The following is a 16,136-nucleotide window of genomic DNA, read 5'->3' on the forward strand; positions in this document are numbered from 1 at the left end:
GAAGTAATTGAATATGCAAACTAATTCACAAGAATTCTCAATTAGAAACCTAGATTAATAAGGTTTAGAGGTGTATTTGTTAAAACGAGATTGTCTACGGCCATACCTAGGCGAAAACACCAGTTCCCGTCCGATCACTGCAGTTAAGCGTCTGAGGGCCTCGTTAGTACTATGGTTGGAGACAACATGGGAATCCGGGGTGCTGTAGGCTTTCTCTCTTTACTTTTTCTACTTTTTAAAAGTTATTGGATTTATCTTTTATTTTACTTTTGCAATTGTCTTGGAAGAGATCGAACTGTTGTATACTTGCTGCAGATCGGTTACTTGCCAGGTGACAATACACAAAAAAGGTCTTTTTTGAAAGTAAATTCATTAGTCACCTTATGCTATTAAAGACTAATTCATCATATCCAAATGCAATTATTATTACAGTAGCCTTGTATATGAATCTAAAGTGATACCAACGATTCTCAGTTTTACTGTTCGTTCTAGTTATGTTATTACAATAAAATTAACCCATTCATCGCCTCTCAACCGGCGGAAAACGCAAGCATGCCTTGTCCAATGTTTTCCGTGAATTTCCAACACCGAAGGTTCATGTCGTAGCCAAGTCAGCTAATAGATAAAGTATAAAAATGCTCAATAAAGGCACAAAAATAAATATTCGGTCGAAATAGACCGCTTGTAATGTTCTTTTTTTTCACTTATTTAACTCTCGATCGGAAGAGTTAAAGCTCATGATGAAAGAAAGGTAAACAAATTAGCTGTAAATTTGAGTGGTAGGATTGCGCTGCAGCTCTATTTCTTCGTTTGTAGTCGTCAACGGAGGAGCTAGTGCATGATCCCTTTGTTGATATTTGGGCAGCGTAGGCGAACCGGTGTTTTCAGCTGAGCGCTCAAATTCCATTCCAAGGCCAAAAACAAGAATGTTATGAATTCCCCAAAAAATAGCACCAACGAACCATGCAAGACCTTTGAAGCCAGTACTAACGTACCATGCAAGACCAACCACGATAAAGATTACAACTATAGCGGCAATCCGTACTGTCAATATGAAAGGCCAAATAAGTGCTAGGCTTTATTAATAACACATATTCTAATAACGTTTGCGATTAACAATAATGCTCCACTTACCACAGAAAGAAGCAAAGAATATTGCCCATGTCACAAGAAAAATGCCTGAAGGTCCAAGAAGGGCCCAACTGCATCCATTTTCCATATATACTTGTTTCAGAAAAGAAAAAAGTTCGAAACGATGGGAGATTGCTAATGTACAAAGCAATGATAAAACCAATATCAAACTGAAAAACATCCATTTACTTTTAACGACTACATTTTCAGGGAAATAATGATCTATATTCTTCCTAAAGTCGGTAAAGAAACCATTGAAGTCGTCGGACTCAACTATTATCGTTTTTTTGTTATGTTTGGCTTTAACAAATGTTGAATTGGAAGGGTTGTTTTTGTCTTTTGGTGTATTCAAAGGAAGTCCCTTTTCGAGATCAACATTGTAAACATTAGCATGGTTGTACGCAGGAGGGTCGCTTGAATCCAGTTTCAGCTCCTTTTCCGACATCCTAAAAATAAATAAAGAAAAATTTCAATGAATAATTAGCAAAAGAACGTCACATAAAAGCTGTTGATCCGTATTCGATGCAAAATTGCAAATGTTCAGAAGCCGCTAAGAAAGGCGAAATTGAACGGGATTTAGCTCAAAGTAAATTTGAATCTCAATCTTTCATCTAAAATGGCTCAGGCTTTAATCACGATCAGCCAAGTTGGCAGGAATTGAAAAATAAAATGTTGGTTCCAGCAGGAAATTTCGCATCACTTACGCAGTTTGCGTCACAAAGGAAAGTAACAAGCTCCATGATATGCAATTATTTATGTGTTCATAAACAATACTATTAGCTAACTAGTTGCTCTATTTATAAGGCCTTCCTTGCTCATATTTATTCTAAAGCAAGTAAAGCCATTTGTGTTGTCACCACGTTGAACTTAACACACTCTTCTAGAATTACTTTTTTATTTCCATGTCAAAAAATGTTTCCTCAGTAAACAAATATGAAACAACGGTAGCATTTCTACGTCAATGTAGATACTTTTTCAAGCTTAAATCAATCGATCACCGAAAAGAATTCTTCAAAGGCCTAATTGACCATTATATGAATCCCACTAAGCTTGCAATGGCCTACAGTAAACTTACTTCAGCAATACCATTCTGGTTCCCTTCCGATCATTTTAGCTAGTTTGAGATTTCCAATTATAGCTCTCTTTGTACTATGCTTAGAGACAACCTAGAGATCCGGGTACTGTCGCTTTCGATTTCGACATCAACTTTGATCATTTCCAAATGCCTTGTGATGTTTCCTGATGAAGGAGTAAGGAATGACATGAAGTCGGAGACTTAAAAAAATTGCAGTCTTGTAAATATTCGCAATTTGTTTCCTGCTGCTCATCCCTACTTATTAAGATACTTATCCTGCCTTTTCGATGTATTCTATAGCGACATATGTAGTAGCATTTCGTTTTATGGTCTTTCTAAATTCAGAAAAATGCTGGTAGTTCTTAAATTTTTTTATCTTATTGTAAGGTCTGAATTCAAGTATTGTAATCTACGGAAAACGTAAAAAAATACAGTACGAAAATCATTGTAACTGCTAATGTTTCTGCCTCATGTTTCGAGGAAATCCTTTAAAACCATTTCAATATGAACTTTTGTCCTCTCTATAGATATAGAATCATAGGTTATATAACAGTGAAAATTTACAACACTTTTAGCCTTCTAAATCTTCTTTTTTCCTAGTATAGAGTATCCCACATAGTACCGTGCTTTATCACTTGGGTAGTTTCGCTTTATATGACCCCCCACAGCAGAAAAAGTATTTTAAAAACTACTTACAGTTGTTTTAGCTATTTTGTTACATATAATATTTATAAAGAAATCTATTTCTGTTCCTACTTTAACTAAAAATTTACCTAGGGTTTTCTCCTGTTCAGCCAAGTATATCCTTCAGGTTCCTTACTAGCTATCATGTCTTTTTTTAAAATCCCCCACCTTATCAATTGCCCCAACCCCCACACTGTGCTAGAGCTCGTTATTTATTGTATTTGTGGATACTTACGTTCTTTCTCCTAGAACCTTTACCTTTACAACAAATATCTTAGTTGGTTGTGTTACCCGAGATTTCTTCTACGTGAAAGAATCTTTCAAAGGATAGGATAAAAAAATGAATTCAGAAGCTAGCGTATTTAGTAATATGGACTGGTAAGTGGATGTTGACTGGTTTCGTGGTTTTCAATAGGTTCAGAAAAAAATCGTAGGACATGGAAGAAAAAAGCAAAGGAAGAAACTTACATATCCTTGCACTCTTCTTAAGCCGGTTTGAATTCGAGAGGGGACTTTTTTTGCTGAAATGAGATGCTATTATGAATGCAGGTATTAACACAATTTTTGTAGGAGCCAATTGGCAAATTCGTTGAATAAAAAAGAAAGCCAACCTACTTTATCTTCTAACAACAATATGTATCCTCAGTTATCATCTTATATGAATCCAACCGGAGCTAATGGAGTCGGATCTCCTGCAAATTTGCATGTAGATCCAACAGTCGCTGCTGCTTCAGAGGCTCATAGAAAACTATCTTTAAAATCAGGTAATTTATGGGATTCGTATGGTGTATCTTCATCTACCCCTACTATGCCTTCGTTTTCTTCGAACATTAGCAACCCAACCAGTTCTGGTCACAACGTCTCTTCCGTGAATAACAATAATGTGAGTGAAAAAGGTCCTGTTCTAGCTTCTACTGCTTCTTCTATGCCCACAGCAGCTTCCAATACATCCGCTACCGACCCTATGGCTTCATATCCAAATTCTACGTCGATTGGAGGAAATCCTTTGGGCTCGATGGATTCGAATTCGGGTTTCTTCCCTCCTAAAAGCTATGCATCTCCTTTTCCTAATGCATTGGCGACGGAAGGCATGTCACCTAAGTTTTTGAAGGATCGATTTCCGTCTTCAAATTCCGTAGCTGGAACGGGTTCTCCCAGGGTTGGAAGCCCTTTCACTTCTTTTACGAGAGCTTCTTTAAATGCCAGCCCTTCCACTACCTCATTACCTCAGTCTCGCTCAGTTGGATCTAGTATTAATAACCCTTCTGCTTATGGCTGGCTTCCTCAGCAACCCAATTCGATACCGGCAGCTTATGCTGCAAATACCTCGCAAGTGGATGCAGATCCTGCGTTAGCCCAATTTTCATCTGCTGGTCATGCTTATGATTCTCCGAGTAACGCGACTACCCTCGGTACCTCGAATTTAAACGGTACCTCCGGGTATCAACAATTTGCTGGTAACTCTCAGCCTGAAGCTTTACCTGAAACCATAAATTCGCCTATGCGACGCGGTTCTGCTCGGCTCTCAAACTCGCCTGTTTATCCCATTGGTGCAAGTATGTCTGCCCGAGACGTTGACTCACCTTTGAACATCTTAGTAGATAAGGCTAAAGCGAAGATTTCTATGAATGACAATGGAGCTTCCACCAATTCTGTTCGTGCCCAGTCTATCCCTAATCAGACTGCATCCAATTTTTTCCCTCCAGAAAATTTTCCTCAGCATTTAGCTTCTTTGATCCCACCTGCCGTTTTACGCTGGCTTTATAAGGATCCTCAAAATAATATTCAAGGTCCCTTTAGTGGCGTAGACATGCATCAATGGTATCGCGCTGGTTATTTCCCGTTGAGTCTTCCGGTTAAACGTCTCGAAGAGGAGGAGTATTATTCTTTGGCCTTTTTCATTCGTCAAGTTGGAAATCAGTTAGAACCCTTTTTAGTACCGTTGTCTCCTGTCTCAGTGCAAAATAATCAAAACCCGTCTTGGAATGCTCAAGGTACGGATTTACCTTCGAGCACTTATATCCCTAATGGTGAAAATGAAACATCAGAAAAAGGTGATATGAGGGACCGGAAAGAGTCATTGCAACTACAACATGAGGGTATCCCCGCAAAAGCATCTACTCAACCTCAATCTCAATCATTGGTAGAAACTATGGTGAATCAGCGTGATGATGGTAATTCTAAGGAAGAACAACAGGTTGCTACTTCTTCCTCAAATATTATGAAAGAAGGGGAAGTGAAGGATACCAACAATGAACAATTGGCTGGTCAAGTGAAGGAAAAAGAATATAACTTATTAGATCAAACCGCTGTTGACTCTGATTTGACGAGAGATTTGAAGTCATTGGAGCTTAAGGAAAAGCATTCCAAAGACGAAGCTAAAAATAGAGCTGAACTTGCCCAAAAGGTTGGTGAACCTCAGTTCGTCCATAACAAAGCTGAACCTCCTGCATCTGAGTTGGGAACTACTACTCCACGTCCTTCTCCTTGGAAGCCTTTGCCCAGTAAGCCTATGCCATCGCTCGATGAAACCATCCACAAGGAGATGGAAAATGCCTTAAACAGCGAATCACCAGGCAAGAATGAGAAGGTAAACCAAAAGCCAGTGAACATTCAACCCTCCGTCCCCGCGGAAGCAGGGTCTCCTTGGGCTAAGGTGAATGATGTGGCTACTTCTATTTCGCAAGAAATTCAGCGTATGGAAAAGCAAAACGAGACTTTGAAAACTAAGACTGCTGCTCAAGCGCAAACTCAAACTCAAGCCCAAGCTCAGGCTGAAAATGTTGCTGCTACTGTAAAACCGGCTCCTCAAACACTAGCATCTACTTCGGTTTGGGGCTCCGGTTCTGTTAACCCTCCTAATGCTTGGTCTAAACACGCCGCCTTGAAGTCTCCAATGTTGAAGAAAAATATTCAACAAGCCGAAGCTAATGCTAAGCAGCAACCTTCAGTAAACACAACAACGACAGCAGCCGCCGTTGCAAATGTTACGAACGCTCGAAATGTTACACCTGCTGCTAAAGTAAAACCTACAGCCTCAGTTCCTGCTCCTTCAGTACCGAACGAGGAGAACAAAAAAATAAGTGCATTCTTAGAAACTGCTATTGAATCTGAGGATAGCTGGTCAGTTGTAGGACCGGGAGGTAAAGTGGTTAATCAACAACCCCCTGCTACGACCGCAGGTAACCGCTCCCCATCTTCCAAACCCTCTGTTGTAACTGCTGCCCCAACTTCTCAGAACAACACATCTAAGCTACAACAGGTTATTTCTTCATCTGGTCTCTCTCCTGAATTTCTTTCTTGGTGTAAAATCTCTTTGAAAGGATTAAACGAAGGTGTAAATTACGAAGAATTTTTGAGTATGTTGTTATCTTTCCCTGTTGAGTCCAACACGGAGGTTGCCGAGATTATTTCTGATTCCATATATGCCAATAGTACCACCATGGATGGTCGTAGATTTGCTGGCGAATTTATGCGACGTCGTATGGCAGATTTGTCTGGTAAAGATGAAGGTTTAACCGGTATGATTACTAAAGGTCAAGAAAATGGTAGCTTTGGGGCTTGGAGTCAAGTTGCTCGTACTAAGCCTAAGCAGGGAACTGAATGGAATTCTGCTTTTAAAGTTGTTACCGGTAAGAAAAACAAGAAGCGTTCTTAAAGGTAATACAGAAAAGTTGGGTCGGCTATTGTATTATACGTATAGAAAATTTTCTACTAAATACTTAATAAACGAATTAATTTCGAGTATTAATAAAAAATATTATCAACCGATGAATTAATTTATGATAACTCAAATGAATGCCTAGTTATAAATATTCTAATTAAAGTCATTTCAAAAATTTGCCACGTTTATGGCAGTATGAAGCCAGTCAGGGAGCATGGAATTCCAGATTACTGTTACGTTTGTATAGGATGTTCTATAAAATACAGAAAAGTCGGTAGGATAGAGTGTGAGTTAGGAAAGAACTTAAATTTTCCTGAAGATGTCATTATAGCACTGTCCATAACGATTTTGATGACTGTGAAGAGGTGATGGGTTAAGTCAATTGAAGTACATCTGTGGATATGACGGACAAAAGTATCATAAATACAAGGAGAGGTTGAGCTCTTCATCCATAGATTGCAATCCTCGGCGCGAATTGAAATACTCAAATTAGATAGATTGGAATTATTTATTGACCATGAGAATTCTGTTGGCAAAGAAAGCACAGTACTCTTTACATACAGCTCCCAGTAGTCAAATATCTTTAATAATGTCTTGGACGTTAGTTTACAAGGGACAATTTGAACATCAAACTGCAGCTTTAAAAACTGTTCAGTATGATGCCATAACTTTGCATCCATACGAACAAATAGTAAAGGAAAGTGAGTAAATTCGCTGGAATTATTATGGAGATGTATAGAACCGTTATTATCATTCTCTGGATTCCTTGATGGACCAAAGAAGAAAGCTTGACCAAGTCTTCTTACTTCACTTGCACTGTTAGTTATGGAGTAAGTGACTGATAGTTTTAAAACACGCGAGACATCGACTCGTTCAATTTCCGAAAATTCAGTATTCTCTATATTTAACCTTGTAAAGTTGGAATCGAAAAGAGAGTTTTCACCCCGAGTAGAGCCATATCTAAGGTACTTCTGTAATTTTTTACTCAAGTCAGGAAGATTAATCGAGCCAAATTTGAACAGAGGAGACATTTGATACGCCGTATAAGACGTATTAAAAAACTGATGATCCTGAAGACTCATATGTATTTCCTAAATTAAACATAAACTGATTCCCTGCAAATTCCACAAAACTTATGACACGTTAGGTCTCATTCATCAAATCCAAAAAGATCTTCATTAAATATTTTTATTAGAAATAGTTAAAGACTCATCTGAACCCTCAAGAAGTACTTCTCACTGCCTGTGATTATTTGAAAAGAAACAGTGTAAGTTTGTACTTGGAAAACACCATTGCCCTTCGTTAATAAACAATGCTTGTTTGGTATAAAAGTCTATTGAGATATTGCAAAGAAAGCAAAAAAGAAAACTTTGCTTAATAAGGAGAATACAAAGTTAAGTTAGGGGAGCTACAGATATAGTACCAAAAGAAATGGAAACAAAAGGTTTTTACGAAAAGGTTTGGCAATTAGCTTTAGAAAAAAGAATGGATATGCCATATGTCATCAATGTAAACGGTTATATAGAATCTAAATAGCAGGTAAATTGAATTGTTTAAAAGAATGCTCTAATGATTAGCAAAGATTGTTGGTTTTGTCGGAAAATCTGATAGTTAAAGCAAACAGCAGTATAATTACAAGAGATAAAATATGGAACTGCTCATCTTTAAAAAAGTTCGCAAAGGAAAGAAAGATTAGTAAGGAAAAAAACTTTGGTTAACGGAAGAACATAAATGAATGAAGAAAGTCGTGAAGCAAAGAAGAAAAGTAGCTTATTTAAAAAATTTTCTCTTAGATTTCTCATGTTCACTAGATTTCGACTGCGTAAGACGGTTTTTACGATCGACTAAGTCTACTTTTTGTTTTTCCAGAGCAGTCTTCATATCACGGTGACGAACACGTAATTCCTTTTCGGATTGATTTAAACGGTCTTCCTTCTCTTTCACTTTTTGTGAAAAAATCACCTTCATCTCAGCTTCCATCTTCATTAATTTTTCTTCATGAAGAGCCCGTTCTTCTTCTAATTTGGCAGCAGGACTAATATTGTCAGTTAGTATATATAACATCGTAAAAAAAAGAAAAATAGGAAAATTATAACTAAGGTATAAGGGCACAGATACTTACTTTATTTCACGGAAGACAGAATGGTCTTGAGATATACCGCTCTTGATAAGACGTTCAGTTCTGTAATCTTCATACAAGTCATTGGTGCGGTCCTTTAATTCCTCCAAATGTGTGCGGATAAGCATTTCTCGAAGTTTTGGAAAGTCGGAATGTTCCTCATTGTCTATTTCAACAATACCCCAAGGATATTTTCTAGCACGAACTCTGCGGCCATCACTGTTGACAACAAATGAATTCGAAGCGATGATGGCAAAAGGAATGCGACTCATTATGTCTGCATTCTCGGCCACAGACTCGGGATCATCCATAGGATATGTAGGAGGAACAAAAATACGAATATTATGCTGTTGGATATCTCGTAAAACCTAGTTACTAAGTTAATAACACAGAACGCTAAAAAGATCAAAGCCAAACTTACTATTTCCTTCGACAAATTTATTTCTTCGTCGGTAAGGGTATCAGCTTTAGCAATCACAGGTATGATGTTCACTTTTTCGTGAAGGGCCAACAAAACTTGAAGTTCCATAACACTCATAGCATGACCGGTAGGCTGGATGAAAAAAATACAAGCATGGATTCGTGGATCTTTGATAGCAGATTTGGGTAATCGTTTTTCAAAGTCAAGGTATTCATTATAGCGGTTCTCAATGTCATTTACTATAGGTTCCCAGCAGTTCGTGTTGTCAATGAAATCGCCAAAACCAGGAGTATCAATTACGGTCATTTCAAGGTTGATTCCATTCTCTATTATATGCACAGTATTGTTTGAAATCTCAACAGTTGATTCAGGCAGTAGTCCTTGTTCATTTGATAGAGGTTGCGGGCCCAAAGGGTGTACATCTTTGTTGAGTAGCGTGTTAACAAGCGTGGATTTTCCGCTGCCACTTTCTCCCAAGACCATTAAATTAAAAAAGAAACCTTGAAGAACGCAACGACGGTGCCATTGGTTTGGCAAAGTTGAGAACCCTACATAACCATTCAGTTTGCGTTGAATAATGCTAATCCCCTGCTAAGTATAAGTTAGTAAAGCATTAAGCATGAATATTCGTACCTCAGACACTGGTCGAGAAGTTGAAGCTTCTTGCTCGCTTTGTAAAAATGAATTCTCGTGTACAGAAGGTTCCACATCAGCATCATTGCGGATTCTACTGTCAGCAGCAGCATACGATTCAGCTTCGGAATTAGATGTAAAAGAATGATGACTAATATCTTCCTGCACAGTTTCCTGTACAAATTCTGGTAGTATTGTAGTAGCCATGGTTTACGTATAACCCTACCGTGTTGGTTCTGGGAAGGAGGCAGGTTGAGTTGCAGGCATGAGAGTTCTATACTTGAAAATAGCAAAAACAAAATAAGTAAAACGCGTTTTCTGGAAAGGAAATCAAAAATAATTAGTTACATTCTTATTTAGCTATAGAATTCCAAGTGTTCAATATCATAACTGCAAACAAAGATCCGTGCATCATTAACCGAAAACACCAAAGAAACTGACTTCAAAGATCAAAACTTAGCTATGGTTTCTTTCAAAAGATTGAGTTCTAACCTTTCTAACCCTGTGTTTTAACACGCTTATAGCGGCAGTCAGAATTTGATAGTACAGTCAGAAATGGCAAAGAAGAAGCTTCTACGTCTCATATGAATTCGCTTTTCTTTACTAAATTACTAGTTTTACATGATTATTTCCTTCTCTTGAATATTTTCTAACGTTGGTCATCATGACTACCTTTCCCTTGCAAAACGAGAGCTCAATAGCAGCAATGTTTTACATATCAAATCAAGTAAAGAGTAGTGAAAGCTATTAATAATTGGATATGAATAAGTATTTCAACAATTCACCGTAATTCTCTCACCACAAAAGTCATCAAGCACTCAAAGAACAAGTGTCTTCATATTGAATTTAATTTTTTTAGGATATATAAGCTAACTAATTTAATGGCTCTATTCTAATACCTCTTCGAATGCATTACTGGTCGCTTTTTGCCTCATTCACAACCAACAGTACAAACTATTCTTTAACACTCATTTGTTTATTTACTAACAAACTAAACCCCAACACCTTAAAGTATTTACAGAAGTGAAACGTAGCAACCTTAGCCTTACTGCGATAAAACAAAATACGTTGCAATGTGTTATATAGTCATTGCACCTTAGCGAGTCGATGCTTAACAACACGGCACTCAACACCATGAATCTACGTAACCAGAACCAGCACTTTTTTGCCGTCACAAGTGAAGGCTGGTTAAAAAGGTTCCTAGCATCGCTAACTGTCGTGCTTGGGCTACTTGGTGACTTTTATTAAAAAAGTTAAAAAGCAGGTGTTTTAAGCCACTTTTGACTTTCCTTGTCAATTATCTGTTTCTGGACACAAAAAAGCATTATAACTCAGTAACAAGTTCATAAACTGTTCATTATCAAGTTGATACAGCTCACACAACTTTCTTTCAAATTGCATTACATTTCTTTCGATCGTGTTTCGTGTTTCTTGTAAACTGTGAAATAATTCACCAAGGCTGAATCAGTCGAGTTCGGACTTTTACATACTGCGTTTTTTTATCGAGTCTCGATTCATTTTGTAAACATGCGCGCGTACAACAAATCTAGAATTGTGGGACAGTTATTGTTTGTCGCTTTGGGAATTACTTTTATTTATTACTTGTTTACTCCGTCTGTAAGCCATAGTAATGCTGTGAAGCCTAAGGCCCGAAAGGCAGATATAAACTCAATTAACGTATACGACATGAATGAAATTACTGCGAGTGCAAACGCCCGCGAAAATAAAGAAGAAGTCCTTATATTATCACCCATTGCTCGCTTTTATCCTGAGTACTGGAAAAATTTACTAAAGCTTTCGTATCCACGAAATTTGATTACTCTCGGATTTATTTTGCCTTCTACGAGAGATGGTACCAAAATTCATCGCGACTTGCGAGCTGCCGTTCAATCTGTCCAGAAGGGACCTATATCTGAACGGTTTGCCGATGTTAAAATTATGATCCAAGATACTGGTTTATCTTCAGGACAATCGGAAAAGCAACGTCATGAACGCGAAGTGCAGAAGGAACGCCGTTCGAAACTTGCCTCTGCTAGAAATGCACTTTTGTTTTCAGCTTTGGGACCCAAGACGTCCTGGGTGTTGTGGTTAGATTCGGATATTATCGAAACTCCACCAACTTTGATTGAAGATATGACTCAATTCAATAAGGACGTGCTCGTCGCAAATTGTTTCCAACGCAAAGGAGAGAAGCTAGTTCCTTATGACTATAATAGCTGGATAGATTCAAATGTAGCCAAAGAACTTGCCAGTAAAATGAGCAAAGACGATATTTTATTGGAGGGATATATAGAGCTTCCGACATATCGTACGTTAATGGCTCATCTCCACGACGAAAATGGTGACCAAAAAACGTTGATGAGATTGGATGGCGTAGGTACTACTGCTTTAATGGTGAAAGCTGAAGTCCACAGAGATGGAGCTGTTTTTCCCACTTTTCCCTTTTATAATCTAATTGAAAGTGAGGGATTTGCAAAGATGGCAACACGATTAAACTATGAAGTTTTTGGTTTGCCGAACTACTTGGTTTTCCATTATAATGAATAAGGAGATATATTTTATCCTTATTTATTTCTAATGAGTTTTATTTCTCTGAGTTTTACTAAAAAGGAAAAAGACAGTTGTGAAATTCTTCTTGCCCATGTTCTCGTCCGCTGTGCAGAAATTAAATGTATAACCACTTCACTATCGTTCTTTTTACCTTCTTTTTTTGGTAAACTTTTGTATTGTATATGGATTTACGCGATTTAATTGGAACGTTGCTTGTTTCTGGGGCATTATGAGTTTACGAATAAGACCTCTTCGAAATGTGTTGGTTACTCTGTTCCTTAAACCATACTATAAATTTCTTTCTTTTTCCCTTGGTGATTTACCGTATCTATAGTTGTTACTTTTATCCTTCGACTGCTTAAATTACAATTCTTTTATTGGATGTTTTTCTTTCTGTTTTACTTGAATGATTACTTGTTTCATTCTATTCTTATTTGTGTTAACTTGGCTTGCACGGAAAAAAAAACTAATGATTACTAGCCTTTTCTATTCATTTCATTAGATAGTTTGTAATTCGAGAAAGGCCATTTGTAAGCCTTCCTATAGATTAATATGTAGAAGTGAATTAACAAGGATAGTATCCCCGTTTTACTCATCTACTTTTCAATTCTGTCGTTCTGGCATTTCAAACAGTATTGCTTGTCAACATACCATTCGTACCAAACGCTACCTCAACTGAATAGCGAGATGGTATTTTACGTGTTCTTATGTAGTTTTGTGTTACTCATTAGAATACGCTACGTTTTCGTTTTGGTAGTAAGCTTACCTAAACCTCTACAAAACACACATCTGCAGCGAATTTTTGTTTAAGTTAATTTCAATTGTACATTGGGAGTCTTTACGTATCCATTTTGTCAGAATCGTCAAAGCTCAAATAAGATAAGAAGTTATCGTCTTAATTTGTCGAGTTTCCTCTCGTGCGGAAGTAAATACGAAAAATGGCAATTGCAGCTGCAAAACCCAAAAAAGGACAGAAGTTTGTTTTTAATGATGAAGGTGAAGCTGTTGTAGACTCCAAACCGGTAGGAGTTAGATTTGACCCTGGTATTCCTTGGTATAATTTAGAGTTGTCGCAACTACAGCCGACCAAGAAACCGGTTTCCTCTGGGAAGGCCGCTGAATTGGAGCAACGAGGTCTCCTTCTCTTACAACAAGATGCTGAGCGTTTTTCAAAGTCACTGGAGACTGCAAGCACTGATAAACGAATGCTGCAAACTTTGATTAGCTCAGGTACTACAAGCGATCGTATTTCTGCCTTAACTCTTTTGGTCCAGGAGTCTCCAATCCATGCAATAAAACCTCTGGAAACATTGCTATCTTTATGTGCAAAAAAGTCTCGTAACGAAAATACCCAAAGTATTACTACACTGAAGGATCTCTTTTTGGGAGGTTTGCTACCAGAAAGAAAGCTACGTTTCATGAAACAACAACCATGTTTAGGATCCCAAGGTGTCACTGATGAACATTTAATGGTTTGGGCTTTCGAAAGCTTTTTGAAAACTTTCTATTTCAAATACATTCAGCATATTGAAGTGCTTTCTTTTGATCCACTTATGTTTGTGAAAAGTCAGATGCTTTCTACTATTTATGATTTATTAAAGGGAAAGCCCGAGCAAGAGCAAAATTTATTGCGCTTACTAGTTAATAAGCTGGGTGATAAGGACAATAAAATTGCATCTAAGGCCTCCTATTTAATTCTTCAGTTGGAAGCAAATCATCCCGCAATGAAGTTTATTGTTACGAAAGAGTTGGAAAGATTTGCTTTTGCCCCTACGACTTCGCGTACAAGCCATTATTATACAATGATTACACTTAATCAAACAGTTTTGACTCATAAGCAAATAGAAGTTGCGAACCTATTGATTGAAATTTACTTCGTCTTTTTCACAAAGCTTTTATTCGCTTTTGAAAAGGAAGAAAATACAAATAAGGAAGTTGAAAACGCGGAACCTCGTGGTGCCAAGGACAACAGAAAAGATCAAAAGCGGAAAAAAGATGCTGAGATTCGTAAAGAGGCCCAGGAAAACTCCAACTCTCGTTTAGTTTCTGCAATCCTTACCGGCGTTAACCGAGCTTATCCTTTTGCTGAAATTAACAGCGAGAGTTTTGATAAGCACATGAATACTCTCTTCACAATCACTCACACTGCTTCTTTTAATACTGCCATACAGGTACTCATGCTAATCTTCCAAGCTTCTTCCTCCAGGGACTCCATTCCTGATCGCTTCTACAAAAGTTTGTATGAGTCTTTATTAGATCCTCGTCTTATAAGTTCTTCAAAACACTCTCTTTACTTAAATTTACTGTATAAGTCTCTGGTTATTGATAATAATGTCGCCCGTGTCCGTGCATTCATCAAAAGAATGGTTCAAGTTGCCGCTTGGCAGCAAGCGCCCCTTGTTACCGGTTTCTTCCATGTCATTCAACAATTAGAAAACTCTAATTCAACGCTTCGTGCAATGTTTGATAAACCTGAGATGCACGAGTTTGATGATGATGAAGAAGAAGTATTTAAAGACATCGAAGAGGAGGAAGAACAAGTCAACTCTGACGGCGAGCTAAAATCAGAGATTAAAGATACCAAACATGAGAAGAAAGAGGAAAAGCCCGTTGCCCCGATCAATTCCGACCTTACTAACGGATACGATGGACGGAAAAGAGACCCTCAGTATAGTAAGGCTGATCGCAGTTGTCTTTGGGAAATTCACCCATTCTTAACTCATTTTCATCCTACTGTATCTATGTTAGCAAAGCAATTGGTTAACGGAGAAAAAATTGAAGGAAAGCCAGATTTGACCCTTCATACTTTGAGCCACTTTCTTGATAAGTTCGCATATCGTAATCCTAAAAAGTCGGCTTCTGTCAAAGGTTATTCTATTATGCAACCTCTTGCTGGCAGCATTTCCAAAGGTATTCTTTCTATTGGAAGTGGTCAAGGTGGTGTACCTGTTAATTCAGATCAATTTATTGAAAAAGAAGAAAGTGAGATTCCCGTCGACGAGTTGTTCTTCCATCGTTTCTTCAATGATAAGTATATTAAAGGAAAGCAATCTAAGAAGAAGAAGGTTAGCGTAAATGAAGAAGGCGAGATGGACGAAGATGAAGTTTGGAAAGCACTTGTAGACTCCAAACCGAACTTGGAAATGGAAGACGAAGAAAGTGATTTTGATGAAGAGGCTATGGATGAGGCAATGGCTGATTTGCCTGATGATGAGGAAGCTGCACAGTCCAAGGAGCCTTCTCCAGAAGCTGACGAAGACGTCGATGAAGATGAGAATGAAGGTCAAATGTTCTCAGACAAAGAAACTGAACCTCAAGAGACTGCCTCTGTTGCAAATGAAGGTGAATCTGAAGACGAAATGCAACTATTGGAGGACGAAGAAGATTTGCTCCCGTTTGAGAATGATGAAGGCAACGAATCTGAAGAGGAAGAGCAACCTGAACAGAAAGAAAAAACCTCTCGCAAAAATAAGCGTAGAAAAATTCTTAAAGACTTGCCTGTTTTCGCTGACGCAGATTCTTATGCTCATTTGTTAAGCGGCAATTAGTTGTCACATAGTATTCTTATGGATAGTTTCTTTTTAGGTTCATACACGTAAAAAGAAGTATCTACAGATTGCTTCTATGGGAAAATTGTTGGAACTATGGAAAATGGGATTTATTTGGATACACTGAAATGGTGTTTTGTTTAATATAGGATATTTTTATTTAGCTAATAAATATGGATTTTTGGTTGATAAAGTAATTGTTCAGTATCCAAATCACATAAGATGAGACAGGGTTTCAGAAGTATGGTAAGCTGCTTAATGTATTCTCTTTAATTACCTTCTCATGCAACTGTTTTGAGAGCATGGAAATA

At 37.7% G+C, this 16,136-nt stretch overlaps 7 protein-coding genes and 1 non-coding gene across 8 annotated transcripts; 5 read left to right on the plus strand and 3 right to left on the minus strand.

Annotated features, from left to right (window-relative positions):
* The first annotated feature begins 96 nt into the window (after positions 1-96).
* Positions 97-211, plus strand: SPOG_16186. Its single transcript, XR_001203079.1, has one exon. It is a non-coding gene; the product is annotated as a 5S ribosomal RNA (ribosomal RNA).
* A 470-nt stretch (positions 212-681) lies between these two features.
* Positions 682-2,715, minus strand: SPOG_01796 (uncharacterized protein). Its single transcript, XM_013166900.1, has 2 exons — positions 1,135-2,715; positions 682-1,071 (listed from the first exon to the last, which is right to left on the minus strand). The coding sequence occupies exons 1-2, from the start codon at positions 1,574-1,576 to the stop codon at positions 761-763; spliced, it is 753 nt and encodes a 250-aa protein (XP_013022354.1). The 5' UTR covers positions 1,577-2,715; the 3' UTR covers positions 682-760.
* On the plus strand, positions 1,911-2,562 carry SPOG_05287 (uncharacterized protein). The gene has a single exon (XM_013167483.1). It carries the CDS (start codon positions 2,034-2,036, stop codon positions 2,247-2,249), a length of 216 nt encoding a protein of 71 aa, XP_013022937.1. The 5' UTR covers positions 1,911-2,033; the 3' UTR covers positions 2,250-2,562.
* A 432-nt stretch (positions 2,716-3,147) lies between the features above and the next one.
* Positions 3,148-6,735, plus strand: SPOG_01797 (GYF domain-containing protein). Its single transcript, XM_013166901.1, has 2 exons — positions 3,148-3,268; positions 3,461-6,735. The coding sequence occupies exons 1-2, from the start codon at positions 3,231-3,233 to the stop codon at positions 6,546-6,548; spliced, it is 3,126 nt and encodes a 1,041-aa protein (XP_013022355.1). The 5' UTR covers positions 3,148-3,230; the 3' UTR covers positions 6,549-6,735.
* A 52-nt stretch (positions 6,736-6,787) lies between these two features.
* SPOG_01798 (Sim4 and Mal2 associated protein 1) lies at positions 6,788-7,636 on the minus strand (the record flags this gene model as incomplete). Its single annotated transcript, XM_013166902.1, has 1 exon — positions 6,788-7,636. The coding sequence occupies one exon, from the start codon at positions 7,634-7,636 to the stop codon at positions 6,788-6,790; it is 849 nt and encodes a 282-aa protein (XP_013022356.1).
* A 688-nt stretch (positions 7,637-8,324) lies between these two features.
* SPOG_01799 (septin Spn1) lies at positions 8,325-9,934 on the minus strand (the record flags this gene model as incomplete). The annotated part of the gene is made up of 4 exons (XM_013166903.1): positions 8,325-8,589; positions 8,677-9,041; positions 9,095-9,685; positions 9,791-9,934. 4 exons carry the CDS (start codon positions 9,932-9,934, stop codon positions 8,325-8,327), a joined length of 1,365 nt encoding a protein of 454 aa, XP_013022357.1.
* Positions 9,935-10,847: 913 nt separating this feature from the next.
* SPOG_01800 (mannosyltransferase complex subunit) lies at positions 10,848-12,876 on the plus strand. Its single transcript, XM_013166904.1, has one exon. It carries the CDS (start codon positions 11,255-11,257, stop codon positions 12,272-12,274), a length of 1,020 nt encoding a protein of 339 aa, XP_013022358.1. The 5' UTR covers positions 10,848-11,254; the 3' UTR covers positions 12,275-12,876.
* Positions 12,877-13,051: 175 nt separating this feature from the next.
* SPOG_01801 (ribosome biogenesis protein Noc1) lies at positions 13,052-16,030 on the plus strand. The gene has a single exon (XM_013166905.1). The coding sequence runs from the start codon at positions 13,216-13,218 to the stop codon at positions 15,823-15,825; it is 2,610 nt and encodes an 869-aa protein (XP_013022359.1). The 5' UTR covers positions 13,052-13,215; the 3' UTR covers positions 15,826-16,030.
* Positions 16,031-16,136: the final 106 nt, after the last annotated feature.

Source organism: Schizosaccharomyces cryophilus (genome assembly GCF_000004155.1).
Source record: "Schizosaccharomyces cryophilus OY26 unplaced genomic scaffold supercont4.2, whole genome shotgun sequence".
NCBI lineage: Eukaryota > Fungi > Ascomycota > Schizosaccharomycetes > Schizosaccharomycetales > Schizosaccharomycetaceae > Schizosaccharomyces > Schizosaccharomyces cryophilus.